General features: G+C 41.7%; 2 protein-coding genes across 2 annotated transcripts; both read left to right on the top strand.

Moving 5' to 3' along the window:
• The first annotated feature begins 7756 nt into the window (after nucleotides 1-7756).
• LOC123857953 (protein transport protein Sec61 subunit gamma-like) lies at nucleotides 7757-8333 on the top strand. The gene is made up of 2 exons (XM_045895239.2): nucleotides 7757-7770; nucleotides 7984-8333. The coding sequence occupies exons 1-2, from the start codon at nucleotides 7757-7759 to the stop codon at nucleotides 8204-8206; spliced, it is 237 nt and encodes a 78-aa protein (XP_045751195.1). The 3' UTR covers nucleotides 8207-8333.
• Nucleotides 8334-8632: 299 nt separating this feature from the next.
• Nucleotides 8633-14544, top strand: MS4A1 (membrane spanning 4-domains A1). The gene is made up of 6 exons (XM_045892571.3): nucleotides 8633-8791; nucleotides 9250-9369; nucleotides 10497-10553; nucleotides 12048-12284; nucleotides 13029-13130; nucleotides 14010-14544. The coding sequence occupies exons 1-6, from the start codon at nucleotides 8633-8635 to the stop codon at nucleotides 14226-14228; spliced, it is 894 nt and encodes a 297-aa protein (XP_045748527.1). The 3' UTR covers nucleotides 14229-14544.
• Nucleotides 14545-16331: the final 1787 nt, after the last annotated feature.

The following is a 16331-nucleotide window of genomic DNA, read 5'->3' as shown; positions in this document are numbered from 1 at the left end:
TTTAACCTTTGTGAGCTTTAAACTCCTAGACTAAAATGCAATAATATTACCTACCTAATGGGTTTACCATGAGCCTTAAATGAAATGTGAACTAATTTAATCAGTGCCTTGAACTTAAAAATCACATGGTAAATGGTAGGTTTTCTTTTAAATTTATAATTGAGGGGTTTTTTTGCTTTCCAAGCATCACTTTTTATCACATATGTGGCTTAGGGCCAGTTTCCCTCATTTCCTGATTGTTAGTCCCCACAATTACAAAATGGAATCAATACTATAGGTGTTATATGGACAGTGCTTGGCATATAAGTAGGTGTTCAACTCATTTTATTTGCCTGTTAAAAATATAAAGTAGTCCCTCAGAACAGAAGGAAGACCTCGTAAACTACAAAGCTCTCCTGATACTGGATAGCATTGTGATAATCATCTGGATGGGAGAACTAAAGCAGAATCACAATCTCTCACAGCAATCAGAAAAACCAGCCCCACTTTCAAGGGACATATAGACAAATGGCTGAGTAAGGCAAGGACACAAGTAATTATGATGTAGAATGTAGTTTCCACAGGAGAGGCAAAATGTTCCAAGGACAAAAAAAAAAAAAAATAGGAGAGTTAGGAGGTAGGGGGAATAAAAGGAAGGCAAATATGAACTAAATTAAAGTTTAGTTAATAAAATTTTGTGTAGACTTTAAGAAAGAGATCATTGTCTGGAAGCAAGAGGGCCACTAGGTAATGACAAGAGGGGGAGAGATTTTAAATGTGTACATATTTGACCTAATACCCTCAAATATTACAGAGAAAAAAAAATTATGAAACACAGGAAGTGCTACTGAGAAATCCAGACTATAGTTGGGATTTCAACACACTCAGCACTGCAGTCAATCAATCCAAACCAGCAAAGACAAAGTGAAAGTTTGTTTGTTTATATAAATTCAAATTCAAGTTTATTCAGGAGGAATCACGCAAGAGCTGCCTAACTGATCTCACTGGCCACAAAAAAAAAACAGAGTAACAAACACTCTAAAACAGACTTGGAAAAACAGGGCCTACATAGAGAAAAGGATATGAAAATTCAGGTTGTGTGAGAAAAGGATATGAAAACTCAGTCCAAGCCTCACTGATGCCAGGCATTTGCCAAATTTCCATGCCAACTAACATGAAGGCAGATTCCAGTGACCATCCATCATCCTGGACTCCAACCTCTGGCCTCACAATCACCCACAGCTCAGATCTCCTGTAATTATCATCCCTGTCGCCAACATTCAAGCACTCCAGCAGATCATCAGACCTACAACCAGATGCTTAAATAGACAGCAGATCTTATGTTTCTGCTCCTCTTCTCTCTATAAGATTTATGAGAGGTGACTGTATGCCTTTTACTTGTGTATACTTGATGACAGCAAGTTCTCTATTCACATGGTAGCCTGTTCCACTAATGAACTGCTTCGATGGTGGGAAGATGGCACTTGTTTTGATGTTACCCCAAAATCAGGCACTCCAGAACTACTCCTACCCATCGGCTCTAACCCTCTGATCCAAACCGTCATCATAGAGAGAGGCAGAGGGAGAAACAGAGAACAGAGGAAGGAGGTGGGGAGAGAGAGAGAGGTGAGAAGAGAGAGGGATAGAGGGAGAGATGGAGGGAAGATAGGAATTAACCTCAAATTTGGCAAGAGAGCTGCCATATTTTTAGATTAGGCAAACAACTACCTAATTATAGCCCTGGGTCTCTCTTAAAATAAAGCAAGGAACAAGGAAATTAAAAGCAACGAGAAATCCAACATATGAACATAAAAGTTGTATACGGTGGGGGCAGGGGAAACAATAGCTTTGGGCAAAACTTTCTTTGATTTTTTCCCAAATATTTACACTTCCTTGGCTACCGGCTTCCTCCATTCTCTCACTTGATCTAGCAGTGGTATAGCTCCAGGCCAGACTGAAAAGAGAGGGGACACAAGGGAATGAGACAGATGGAAGAAAAAGAGGTGGTTTGTAGGTAAAAGGGCTACTTCAGTTTGTATCCCAAAACATGAACTCTTGCCTCAAGCTTCTGCGGATGTATTCTATAGCACCAACGTATACTTTTAGGCCATTTCTAGTAAATCCCACACAAGACATACCTGGTCCCACTAGAACCCTGAGTGTGGGTAAATGTGGACAATATTTGGAGAAGGATACCTACAACACTCCCAAACGACCGGGCTCAATGATTCCTGAATCTCTCCACTTGGATACCTTCTTCCTACCTACTCACTCCTAAAAGTGAAGTAAAAAGGTAAAAGTCCTAACAGCCCATCTTTAGAGAATTTCTAGAGCCCTTCTTGCCCTTGGGGATCCACCATCCACACCTGCTTACAGGGTGGGGGCTGCAAAGTTCTTCTAATTAAGGTAGCGTAAAGTACGCCAGGCAGTCCCCTGGGATCCTTTTCAAGAAGTGAAACCTCCTGGTAAGGCAGAAACTTTTTTGTATATCCTTTGGCTCTGGTAAGTGTGCATTAAACCGAGTGATTGGGGCAAAGGCCAAGGTAGCAGAAGCCACTGATTTCCTGTCACCTGGTATCTATGAGAGGCCCCAGACCTGCCTTATGTCACTGACCCCTGTGTATGTGAGACACCAGCCGTGGAAGTGAACTCAGCAGCAAGCATCTGAATCAGCCACGCGCCCGAAGGCTTCGGACACTCAGGTAAGGAGCCAGTTTGCTTTTTTTAAGCGACTAAAAGGGAGTGACGGGTAAAGTATTGGATGGTTTTGGAGACTAGATTCTCGGCTTTCCCTCAAGGGTTTCCCTGGTCAGGTCTTCTGGTATTGTCACAATGTGAGGAGGGGTACCAGGGCTTGCTGCCCACCCACTCCCTTAACCACTCCCTCTCTCAAGAGAGAGCCTGGCCAATGAACTAGGTAGGAGCCATTCTACAAAAGCAGCAGACTGCAGCATGTAGACAAGAGCGTTGTTACCAAGCTCCTGGGCTCAAACCGGAGCTCCACCACCTACAGATCTACAGGCAAGTTACCAAACCTCTACATTCCTCGGTTTGCTCACCTATAAGATGGCAGCCAATGTATTACACACTGCTTTATATAAGATTAAATGAGCTAAAATCCTAAAGTTCTTAGAACCACTTGGTTCTACAGAAGAAAATAATCAGCCATGGCTATCATGAAAATATTTCGACTTCTCTCGTTCTGAATGTTTTTTTCTCCAAAGATATCCTGCTAAATGTGAATACCCTGAGATGTTGTTAAACATCACAGGCTAACATTTTCTGGAGGGGACTTGGGGACATCAAACTGAGCACAAAATTCCTGCCTCAAATCTATCACAGAAGCCTACAGTGAGACTGCGCACTGTAGACGAGGAAGATTTAAGGAAGGGCCACAAAGATGAGTTTTAGCCATGTCATAATTGTTTCCTAAAACCCATATATAATGTGATTACCTTTCCCATTTCCCACAAAATGGCTTGATCTCACTGATCATCAAGCGAGGTGAAACGGTCACCTTTTGGTCCAACATCCTGAGCATTTATGTGTAAATCTTCCCTGAGGAAAAAGTTCAGTTTAACATTTATTGAGCTCATAGTACACGGAGAAAACAGGTTCTCTATGTAACCCTAGCAGGACATCCCTTAAGAAATGTACACCCCATTAGAAAAGTTACAGTATTAGCTCATGAGAAAGAAAACAGTTGGTGACAAGGAAGGAATGCAGAGAGCTGGGGGCTTTGAAGAAGCCATGCGAGACAGTCTCAGGTGATGTGAGTGTCTAATGGGGAGTCTGGCCCTGAAGGGGGTGGGAGGGGAGCATTTCAATGTGGACAGGGTTCCAAGAAGAAAGCAGGAGATGTGTCCAGATCAGTGGCTCCGGTGGGGAGCGGTGGGGTGCAGCTTCAGAAGGGCTGTAGACCTGCACCTTGAAGGCCATGGGGGGGCCAGGTACAGGTTTCTCCCAGAGGAAATAAGAGCCCAGACAAAGAGTTCAAGCTCAGGATGGGCAGGCCTTCAAGTGGTGATTTGGGGCCTGATCTAGCGGCTCTACAGAGGATGGATTAGACAAGAGAAAGACCAAAGGCAGAAGAGTAGGACTTTTGTGCTAACCCAGGAGGGGAAATGAGAATCAAACTCATGGGGTGACACCGGGAGTAGAAAATGGTCCACACGCCAAGTAAGACACCTTACAGAGGAAGAAGCGCCATGACTGACTGAACATGGAGATGAAGGAGCTGGAGAGAAACATGGCTCCCGCTCTTTAAGCCTGGGGGACAGGGGAACAGAAATAAGGCAGTCTGAGTGCCTGCCTGAGGAAAGACCACAGACTCTGCAGCACAGTCCTCGGACACAGCAGCCTCAGCTGAGTGGCTCTGGCAGCATCCGGCAGGCAGCGAAGCTCGAGGAGCGAGTGAGTGGTGAGGAGGTGGAGGCGACGAGCTTGGAAGAAGCTGGCGCTAAGACAGGGACACTAGGCAGTGGCTGGGGACATTGCCAGATTGAAGGAAGGGGGCTGGGAATGGGGACACTGCAGCGCATTTTAATCACCAAAAGGTCCAGTAGTAACGGTTCTTGTTTGAGTGTTTAGTACATTATAAATTGCAAATCACCTCATGTTCCCGAACAGTACTCTGAATAGTGAGGCGAGAGAAGTGGCAAGCAGCAGAGCCGGGACTAGCACTTTCTGTGGTACAGCAGCACAAATAAAGACCAAGGTACAAGAACCACTTTCTCTGAAGGACTGACGTCCTGGTGCACGGAGATGGCCGAGGAGCACAGGCAGAGGGAAAGGAAGTCAGAACATCCTTCCTCAGAGATAATACGCGCATGAGGCCAGAAAGGGTAAAAATGCAGAACTATTTTGAGTGGCAAAGGAGGAAGTTGAGGTGACAAAATCTAGGCAGCTTTGAACTTCTCATTACATGATGTAATTACTGGACCTAAAAGTCATTATTGGAACTAAAACCCATAAAGGCTGTGAGATTTTCTGCAGCGGATGTACACAGAAACAGTGGTGCCTTTTAAAAACCAAAAAGAGATTTGCAGAAGTCACTGTGATAAAATATGGGGCAGTGTCTGATCGACTGAGCCCTGATGGTAATACAGTTCAGTGAAAACAAAATCCTACTGTGATCACATTCTGATCAACGTGCCCAGTAACCCTTTGCTAACATACCAACGAGGCTTGGAGCCAACTGTGTGTTGGGCACTGTTTAAGTCATTGTGAAAAAGTAAAAAGCAATGGCAGGGCAAGGCTGCAGGAATCTATGATATCCTTAGGAGTATGTGCTCTAATTTTATATATTCCCACACAACAAAAATTTCATTACCTCGGCTATAATGCTCTGGCATAAAAATATGTATATATTTTAGAGAGACTATTTCCATAAAAAATGAAGTAGCATATTGAAACGGGTATGTTTATGTTTATAAACTACTATTTTACATAATACGTGTTGAAGGCTTCATAGAAATAGAGTTGCCATAGTGAGACATCAGCTTTAATAGCGAAATAAAATATTTCTCCCCAACAGTCATTACTGCCCCTTGCCACTGCAGACGTGGCCCCAGTAGAACTTGGCTTATACAGGAGGTTTATCTCACCAATAATACAGACATAGCCTCAGGCAGTTGAAAAATAAGGAGAAATTAAAACAACACTAGTCCAGTTGTTGTTCTGTCCAGAGAACTGATGACCTTTGCTCTTTAAGTTGTCCTCACTAAAAAGAGCCCTCTGGAGAGGAGTGTGGGGACTCCAGCTCATTCCCTTCCTACCAATGGGAAAACTAACCTCTCTGGGCCTGCACTTCCACATCTGCAAAAAAGACAAAATGCCTACTTAGTAAAGCAGGCGGCTTGGCACTAGATGCATGACATCCCAGGCATGCAGAGGGTGCTCAGTACACAACTGAACTACGTGGTCTGGCCACGAGGCAGCAGTAAGAGCGCCAGCCTCAGAGCTGCGGTGACTGCCTTCTGGTTTGGCTGTCACCGAATGCAAGGTCTGTAACGAGCCACAGCCCATGCCTGGGCTGCAGCTTCCTCATTTGTCAAACAAACAGAATGGTTTCTGAGGTTTTAACCAGCTCCAAAAATTCTGCCTGGTGATAAGAATCAGTCAGTAAACTCCTTCATGGGCTATATTAATACATTCCTTTTCGTCAGTGATCTTGTTGGTTGGTTTGTGGTGCAAAACACCAAAACCTCCAAGACCACATGACACCTGATAATTGAGAGGTGAAGCAAAATCAAGTGCAAAGCACCCAGTTGAAGCCTCCTCTCTTCCCTTCAGCCCGTGGTCCTGAAAAATATTGTTTTCGATTGCTTTCTAGTCACCCAAATAGCACATCCATCTGAAGAGGGGAGAGGTTCATAGGTGAAAGGCTGAGCCCCTGTTCTGCATGGGGGCCAAAGCAGCCAGATACCTTGTTAGATAGGTCCAAGCCCTCACTTTCAATCTCTAGTAGTCATGTAACTGGAACAAGTGACCTAACGATTTCGTGCCCCATCACCTTTTCTACACAATAGAAGCAACAATTCATCCCTTGTCCACTCTGGGAGGCTTAAATGAACTTCAGATGTGAAATCTCTTTTGTCACTATAAAGTGGGTGCAAACACGAGGCCTGGGCGACTCCCAAGCACCTGTCCCACAGCACACCGACAGGCACCCAGCTCGGTGTGACTTCAACAGGATAAGCAAGCTGGGCAGACAGTCTTGGTCTCCAAGGCCCCTTACATGACTTACAGTTGACAAAGACGAGACCAAAGATGTGTCCCTAAAGAGAGATGTCCAGGGCCCAGGAAAGACCCAATAGAATTCATGTAAATAATTGACATAAACAAATAAATGCCAAAAGGAAGCACAGATGAAGACAGCTGAACAGTCTTACAACATGAGAACTGGGAAGGGTCTTGGTAATAATCACTAACTTCAGAAATGAATAAATCATGAAATCTAAGAACAGACAGCTCTTCCTACTTTCTCCCCATGTATGAGGCACTTTCATATGCGAACTTACTTATTTCTCACAATGTATCCGTGACTGGGGTACTGGTCTCATTTTTCCAATGGGAAAGACAGGAACTAATGCTCCTAAAGGTAATAATACTAAGAACTAGAATAGCAACAAAAACAGGTAATAATTATGCAGACACGAGTGCTTTACATACATTTATTTCCTCAGCAATGTTAAGAAACTACTCAATCCACATAATTTAGATACTGAACAAGAGGGTCAAGGTCTCTGCTTTGATGGAATTTATATTCTAGTGGGGAGAGACTGCCAATAAACAAGCAAGCAAATAATCAAGGTAATTCCCCATAGTGGTAAGTACCATGAAGCAAAAAACTGGGGTGCTGTGGATGAGGATCACTGTGGACTGAGGACTCGGGCAAGGCTTTTTCTGAGGAGCTGACATTTGAGCTACACCTGAATGAAAAGACACCAGCCACGCACAGTCCATCAGTCCATTTAAGTCTTACAGAAACCCTATACTATAAGACAAGAATGATAATTCCCATTTTGCAGTTGAAAAACTTGAGTCCCAGAGAATTTAAAGAACTTGCCTGTAGTTTTGCAGCAACAGAATAATCACAGTTTGAACCTAGGCAACCTGTCTCAGGAGGCCAAGTCTTACATACAACCATAGAGAGCCTCCTTAAAGTGGTTTATTCAAGGTTGCAGAGCTGGTGGTAGAGGAAGACTAGAATCAGCTCCTATTGACTCTAATGAGTGCTCACCATACTCCTTCACGATGCCTCTGGCCCATCACAATGGACAAAAGCAGGTAAGCAAAAGGATGAGGATAAGGCAATGACAAAATACATTTCCCAATATGAGGGTGCAGAAAAGCATCCAGGAATGAGAGACACACGGGCCATGCAGACAGACGAACATGGATTTCTCTACAATGATAAAGCATGCCCCAAACATGGTTGTCAAGAATCCTGGCAGGGAGGTCAGTTCACTTTTGTGCTACGTGTCCCTGGTGTCTGAGCAGTTGGCTGGCAGTCATCAAGGATCAGGTAATGCAGTTTGTTGAGCCAAGTCGGCAGTTTGTGAAGGACTCAATTCGGGTGGTTAAAAGATGCATTAAACCTGATAGAAAAGAATGCCAGAAGATTGCCATGGCAACAGCATTAGGATTTGCTATACTGGGATTCATTGGCTTTTTTGTGAAATTAATCCTTATCCCTCTTAATAACATCATTGTTGGCAGCTGAATACCTTTTTAGAAGAGTTTTTCATCTTGGGGATTGGTGAATAAGTGAGGATTTGAGAAGCTCAAGGAGTATTTGCCTATATGTTTTGTGTTTTTCTTTCATTTTTTTGTCTTCCAAGGTGTTTTGTGTTTGTAAATTAAAACAATTAAAAAAAAAAAGAATCCTGGCAGGGATCCCTGGGCTCATGGGTCCTTGCCTGAGATGCCCCCTTCAGATCCTGTCTTCAAACATAGCAGTAGGCTTTGCCTCAGACCCAAAGCCACTGGGAAGAGGCCATGTCCACCCTCAACAACATTCATGGAAGGAATACAGAGAAAAGTATTCAGATGCACGAGACAAGATAAAAGACTGCTGAAAATCCTATTCTCTCTCTCTCTCTTTGCCCATTTTATTATTTGTTTTATTTTTAGGAGTTCTGAGGGTGAAATGACGACACCCAGAAATTCAAGGAGTGGAACTTTCCAAGCAGATCCTATGAAAGGTCCTACTGCCATGCATCCTGTTCAAAAAATAATTCCCAAAAGGATGCCTTCAGTGGTGGGCCCTACACAAAACTTCTTCATGAGGGAATCTAAGACATTAGGGGTAAGTCAGCTGCACTCCATTCTGTATCCTAGAGACTCTCTGGCCTACAGAAGCAGATGCTGTAGGCTCGGTACAGAATGCAATCCAACTAGAAGGTATATGACCCAACCCGAGATGTTCTTTACATCTGACACAATGTGCCAAATCAGGGACGTGCAGAGAAATTACCACAGTGATCTTTCTCCTTTTGATTTTGTGGTTTGCGTATTTAGGGGTCTCCCATCCAAGTTTGTCACCAGCATCCCAGACATCTGCCTTGGAAATGCCCCAGGCGGTGGGGAAAATGGATCTGAACAAGACAAAGGTCTTGGCACCTCTCCCACTTCTTTTAGGCATTTTACACAACCCCAAGTCAGGAGCCAGGACTTCTAGCCTTACCTTTGTTTTCTGACTTGATGATGACTTCAGTGCATCATGATGACTTCAGTGCATCATCAGTGCCCCCATTCTCTCTCCAGGTCATCCAGATTATGAATGGGCTCTTCCACATTGCCCTAGGCGGCCTCCTGATGATTCACACGGATGTCTATGCACCTATATGTATAACTGTGTGGTACCCTCTCTGGGGAGGCATTATGGTGAGTAAGAGCTAACAACCATTGGGAAGTGATGCAGACAAAAAGGCTGAGGAAAGTATATGGCTGGGAAATAGGTTATGAGGTTAAAATAATTTACCGGAAAGAGAAATTGACTAAATTGAGCATGAATCCCATTGAAAGTCAGTGGTCATGCTTCACGTGAATTCAGAGGGAAGGAAGATTGTCCAAAGTGGGACCTCTCCAAAGTCAATGTGGAGAGGGGGGAGAAGGGCACTAAACATTTGGACCGTACAGCATGGTGTTTCAGAAAGCAGGAAGGCAGGGGAGCATCCCATTTCCTCCCACCTGGTCCTTTCTCCTACAGTTCTGTGCAGCTTTGTCGCAGGTGGTAAAAGCAGTCCCATCCCTAATGAATCTCCTCTGGCTTATCAGCAGAGCAGCAATCCTTATGGCTCTTTCATGTACATGTTTTCCAAGCTTGTAATCTTGTCTGGGTGTGGTATGGGGCAGCCATTTTTATGCCATCATGATACTTCCATAGTTGCCACTATAAAGATGTGTCCAGGATTGAAAATTTCAGAACAAAGAGAGATGGATTAAAACAAGAGTTTCCCCCATTTTATGTCCTGAACAGTAGACAAGGAAGATAAGAAATAATCGCCGTCACTTCCTGCAGTGGCCAACATTTTAGTGGAGCGCCTACGGCCTTCAGGCCAAGTATTTCCTTCCACATTGATTCACTCTTCGTTGGCATCAGTCCTTTAAACCACTGTGAACTCCAAAGAGAAATCCACAAATTCAAAAAAGAAAAAAGAAAAACTAAAACTAAAACTTTCAAATTCACAGTTGTTAGTATTCATTGACCTGAAAACATGAGTTCTGCCTCTGGTCTTACTATATTCCTAGTCACAGCTCCCCAGTTAGTTGAATAAAAGGCATAGACTGAATATAGCTGAGCACGAATAAAGGAGAAATGTGACTGCTGAAAAATGAATGAATACTGTAAAAATGGCTGGACATTTTTGTGAAAGGGGTTGGAAATGTGGATAGCTTTTTTACAACCAGGTCTCAATGTAAAAAGTGACCTCCCTCTCTGCCTCTCTCCCTCTCTGCCTCTTCTCCCATGTCCCCCATGCCTTTCCCAACCACCACCTCTTTTTTCACAGTATATCATTTCTGGATCACTCCTGGCAGCAGCGGACAAAAACCCCAGGAAGAGTTTGGCAAGTAATCGTATGTCCTTCTTTCCCCACATCAGAGAAATATCTACTTTCTCAGTTGAAAACAAAACCTTTAAAAACCTTTGGGATGACAGTAGCACTGAGTTATCTCTCAATCCCCAAAAGCAAAATTTCTCTAGAAAGCTGCTGTGATGTTATTCATAATAAACTTGGAAATGAGACCTACCTGAATTATGTCTGTGGAAACAGAATTATAGGCTGACCCATGAACAGCAACATGCTATGGTCTAATGAATGTTAAATGTTGTGTGAGAGTAACAGATCTCTTTGAGAGCTGTGTCATTTCTCTTAGACCACCATTTAGGAAACTCTAATCAATACTGTGATTCACTTAATCCTCGTTAACTGTGAGCAAGTCAGTTTACCTCTATGTACCTCTATAAAATGGTGCTACCATATTGTCATGAGGATGAATGGCCTAATATACATGAAAGTGCTTCACAGGCTTCAAGGAGCTACAGGGGGACTTATTCTATAACCCCTCTAACACATGTATACCCAGGGTCATGAGCTTATCAGCAAGTTCCTCCCCCAAGTTTTTTATACTTACTAATAAGTTATTACTAATTTGTGTCACTTCCAAAGTCAGTGAGGGATTGAGTGAATGGAAATGGCTCTTCTCTAGAATGGTCTGACAAACTCAGTTTTGGGCGGGGGGGGAACAAGTTATTTTATTCTCCAGATATAGCCAGTCCTACTGACTTGCCATCTGTAGGTCTTATTGCCAGGGATGAGCTATGTATGTCTTAAAATAATCATCAATAATCCTATACTATTAGGTACTTGTCATATATATTTTCCTGTTTTGACCTTTTATCATTCCTGCAAGTAGAACACTCCCTCTGACACCCTTTACCTACGCTACCTAGAGACATCAGTCCTAATGACATTTTGAAAGATGGCAGGCTGAGGCTGATTGCAACCTGTGTCAACAGGGAGTAGGTGGTGGTGTTCTTGCCACTGTTGTTTCCACTTGTTGGTATAGACCCAGAGGGTTCTATCTGCTCCTTCCCTCCCTAAACCCACAGAACCATCTCACTTCATTGTGATGGAAGAAGCTCCTTCCCCCCTCTTCCTCCTACCTTCCTATGCAGACGTAATCTGAATACTATTTATATTCACTCACTCAACCAATATTTACTGAATGCCTAGCAGGGTGATGGCAGTGGCAGTGAAAGCAAGTGCAGGGGTACAAAATAGAAGAATTTAGGATGACGCCTAGAATTTTCTCTTGATAAACTGGATATGAAGTGGTAAAATGAGATGGGGAAGACCAAGGAAGGAATGCAAGTTAGAGATGAAGGTTGTCATTTTACAGTGACAAGGACACTAAAACCACTGAGAGAAGTATGGTTTAATATGATGTAGGTGTAGTGCCCTTGTGAGTCAGAGGAATGGGATCTGGAATTCCTTCCTAGCTTAGATTCTTCAAATGAAATCAAACCCCATTAACAAATCTTCATGTCTCCATTTCAGGTCAAAGGGAAAATGATAATGAACTCACTGAGCCTCTTTGCTGCTATTTCTGGAATAATTTTTTTGATCATGGACATATTTAATATTACCATTTCCCATTTTTTTAAAATGGATAATTTGAATCTTATTAACGTTTCCATGCCATATATTAACATACACAACTGTGAACCAGCCAACCCTGCTGAGAAAAACTCTCTGTCTATACAATATTGTGACAGCATACGATCTGTTTTCTTGGTAAGTGTGAAATCAGGTTTCTTTTCAGGGAAGAAATTTAGTGTTTTTATTATGAGTGTCAACTCTGGATCAAGATATCTGCTACTTACTGGCCTATACAGCTTTTGGGCAAGAATTTAACCACGTTCTGCCTCAGTTTCTCCAGCTGTAAAATGGGGAAATTAACAGTACTTATCTCGTAGGGCTGTTTTGAGTGATTAAGTTAACATATGCAAAATGCTTAGAACTGGAACACAGAAAATGCTACGTGTTTGCTTTAAAATTAATCATTATTATTATTATTACTGGTTAATAATTATTAGTATGATTAAGATGGACACTGAAGAAGTACCTACGTTATTATGAACATCTTTTGCCTCAATGAATTTTCCGGGTAGAATTTGAAGGGGGAAAATGTATCTTCCAAGTATAGACAGGTTTCCTTCATTGTGATACCGTACCACCTAAAGCTGGATACAACTTAATTTGGGATTCAGTGGTTAATTTTTCCTACATAGGACTGATTCTTCAACTAATTTCCATTGCCTTATTTTCTATCAGCAACATGCATTAACCATCTGTGGGGTGCCTGTTGTTGTGCTAAGTGTTGGGATTTTAAAGATCATAGTAGTTCTTACAGTTGATCATTACCTAAAGAACTGAACTTCTAATCTTAATTTTAGCCAACAGTCGCTGACTGAGCAGCAACCATACTCTTTAAGCTATTATTATATTTTTGCCCTTGTTTTTCCTGTCGTTCTTCAGGGCATTTTTGCTGTGATGGGCATCTTCACCTTCTTCCAGAAACTTGTGACGGCTGGCATTGCTGAGCATGAGTGGAAACAACTGTACTCCAAACCTAAGTCTGTAAGTAGCAGCCACCCTGTCCACTCACCCCCTCTGGGAAATCATACCTACAAAAAAATCATCTACAGCAAATGTAATCTAATCTATCTTTGAGACTAAGAGCTTCATGAAAAACGGTCCTGGCAGATTTCCGGAAAGCAGAGAATACCTAATGAGGCAAAAGTGTCTTGAAATTTGAAATAAGCCTAAAGTTTAGACAGAGGATACAGTCCTCTGATATGTGCACTTACTGACCCTGAGTTCCGCTTCACTCCACATGCCCATCTCGATTCCATGATTCCACACTGAGCGTGTAAAAGTGGGGTGGCTGCAGGTTAAGGCTGATAAAAGCACTAGTTCATCCACTTAATTTCTCAGTATTCCCTCCCCTCCCCCCCGCACCTGCACCTTTTTATCAAATCCCTCTTCCAAAACAGTGGGTTCAGAGAGGCTCCACAATTGGGAGATAGGAATATCCCAGTGACAGATTGATTATCAACTGCTTCGAACTACAGAATGTTAGCTTAAAATTTAGAGATCATCACATTTCCTTCATTTTACAGATGAGAAAAACAGGATTCGAGGGAAAACAAACTTCCTGAGGTTATATCCAATAAAGGCAAATCAAAACTAGAATCTAAATTCCTCAATTACTGCAGTGTTCTTTCCCAAATACTGTGTGATCATTCCAGGCAATGTAGCAAATATCTGCTGACCTTGAAGATGAGCTTTGATAAGTGACTTGATCCCTTGGGAAATCAGTCCTGGTATTTGGAGGCATATAGGAAATAACATAAACAGCATAAAAACCAGGAGGCATTTGATAAATATTCATAGAGTTTGTTGACAAATGTGCCAATATAAAAGGTCAAGAAACGTTTGTTTAATTTTGTGTCCTAGGATGTAGTTGTCCTGTTAGCTGCTGAAGAAAAAAAAGAACAGCCAATTGAAACAACTGATGAAATGGTTGAGCTGACTGAAATATCTTCCCAACCAAAGAATGAAGAAGAGATTGAAATTATTCCAGTCCAAGAAGAAGAAGAAGAAATGGAAATAAACTTTCCAGAACCTCCCCAGGATCAGGAACCTTCACCAATAGAAAATGACGGCATTCCTTAAATTATTTTTTTTTCTTTCTGTTTCCTTTTCTTAGGCATTAGAAACTAGTGTTCATAGCTTCCAAGAGACATATCCACCCCCATTTCCTGAGGCCTTCTGCAAGTATCCTCCATCTGTCTCTCTGGTCTTTGCATGGAGTGACCACAGCTCACTCACGCTCATACTCTCTCTCTCTCTCTCATGCCAAGAACACAGCCATTGCAGGCAAAACATGTCAGCATGTTTCCTGTCCAGGGCAGCTTACTTACATTACAACAAGGTGGACTAGGTGCTGCGCCGCATGATTTCTCACTAGCCTTTTCCTTGGATAAGGCTTTGTAGTAGTGGTCAAAGTGGCAATTCCATCTCTGCCCCTAATGAGAAAGATAAACGTGGGCTCCAGGCCATCCGGAAACTATCTTTAATTCCTTCCACATCTACATATTTTGTGGAGTCTCTTTTGCACCACTGTCTTAAGGAAAGTAAAAAAATAGTAATAATGAGGTGCAATAAGGAACTATTCCATCTTTCTTATGGGGCTGACACTGTGGTACATTCTTAGAGCGTCCACACCCCATCACAGAAGCTCTAAGTGGCCAATACCAACCCTTTCTTTGTACAAACAGCACAGCTTATAAATGGACATGTCTGTATCTGTCTTAACTTTTCTTAACTCCTGCTCTAGGCTCTTGGTTGCACTGTCTACCTACTTTTAGCCTTTAGGCAAGAGAAGAATCAAAGAAAATGCCATAATGAGTACCCAAATCTTAAATGATAATCAACAGTTGTATTATTTGTAATTTCCAGTTCACAAAGTAGTCTATCAAATAATTACATTTGATCTTCCATAATCAAGAAGAAAAACCCTATCCATGTCCATCATACAAATGATTCAAAGAGGCTAAGTAATTTATAAAGAAGTAAAGGTAATTTGTCAGTGGTCACAGCTAGTAATTTTGAGAGCCTTTTTTCATACCCAGATCTTCTTACTCAAATCCTGTAATGTCTGAAATAACCAAACTGCCTGCATAAACTACTTGAGCAAAGTCAACAGGTTTTAATAAGCACCTGCTCTCTGACCAGCATGAAATAGGTGTTGAGAGAGACACAAGAGTCAGGAATCAAGTTTTACTCCTTGGGGATAAAAAGACTTAAACATTCACAACATTTGGAAAACTACTTACATCATTAATATATACTTAGCTGTTAGATTACATAATGTAGACACTAAGTACTATGGACATTCTCAAAAAAGAAGATCATGCTTGAAAATAATATAATTAGTTATGATGACAAATCTCAGGAAATAGCTACCTTACTTCTCAATTCCTATTTATATTAAGACATACTAGTACCCTACATAGAAAGAATGTTACTATAACCTATCAATTACATTTGAGCATTTTCTGTATGTTAAGTGCTGCCAGATTCTGGCAGGTATACAAAGAGATTTCTACTCCTTGTGATATTTCTACTTTTTTAGGGACCACCAATAGAAGATATTTTCTGTGATTAGAAAAAAAAGAGATAAGATATTTCTCTATGTAAAGTCCTCAAAATTAGCTTTAAATGAATAAAACTATATTTGTATTCTTGTCTGAAACCGATGATTCAAATACGGTGTTTGCCCAGTCTTCTGTGTTCTTGTGATGTCAACCCATGAGGGAAGCTCCCATAGCCTTAAATTCATATTCACATAAGCTCAATCTGAGTTTGAACTGTGTGATGTCAGGACTTCAACTATTTATGCCAGTGTATTCTTACACACAGATTCCCAAGGAATATTTTCATGGAAAATTTAATAATTGAATAACAGATTTCTCCCACTTAGCACTCCAGAATGTGGCTAAAATATAGAACAGGCAATCTTGCCCTGAACTAGAGGAAAGGGACAAGAGCAGTGGCAGACCAGAGGAAAACAATTAATGAGAAAACCTTCAAAGAAGACAAGATCTCACCTCTATCTTATTTTCTCCACTTCTGAAATATATATGAGGATCTCTCTCCAAATCCACTGTCTTTAATATATATTTTTTCAAGTATGTTTTTTATTCAAGTACATACTTTATTATATATATTTTTATATATATTTTATATATTTTTGTTCAAGTATAATTAGCATAC

The sequence above is a fragment of the Mirounga angustirostris genome, unplaced genomic scaffold, assembly GCF_029215605.1.
Source record: "Mirounga angustirostris isolate CCGP_5_RB_7025 unplaced genomic scaffold, mMirAng1.0.hap1 SCAF_13, whole genome shotgun sequence".
Classification (NCBI taxonomy): domain Eukaryota; kingdom Metazoa; phylum Chordata; class Mammalia; order Carnivora; family Phocidae; genus Mirounga; species Mirounga angustirostris.
The sequence above is the reverse complement of the archived record's forward strand: the minus strand, read 5'-3'. Positions and strand labels throughout refer to the sequence as shown.

Excerpts from the sequence above, each read along its gene's own strand:
- MS4A1 (XM_045892571.3), top strand. The coding sequence starts at position 8,633 with ATGACGACACCCAGAAATTCAAGGAGTGGAACTTTCCAAGCAGATCCT. Across the intron at positions 8,792-9,249 it reads GGGAATCTAAGACATTAGGG|GTCATCCAGATTATGAATGG; the intron begins GTAAGTCAGCTG and ends TTCTCTCTCCAG. Across the intron at positions 9,370-10,496 it reads CTCTCTGGGGAGGCATTATG|TATATCATTTCTGGATCACT; the intron begins GTGAGTAAGAGC and ends CTTTTTTCACAG.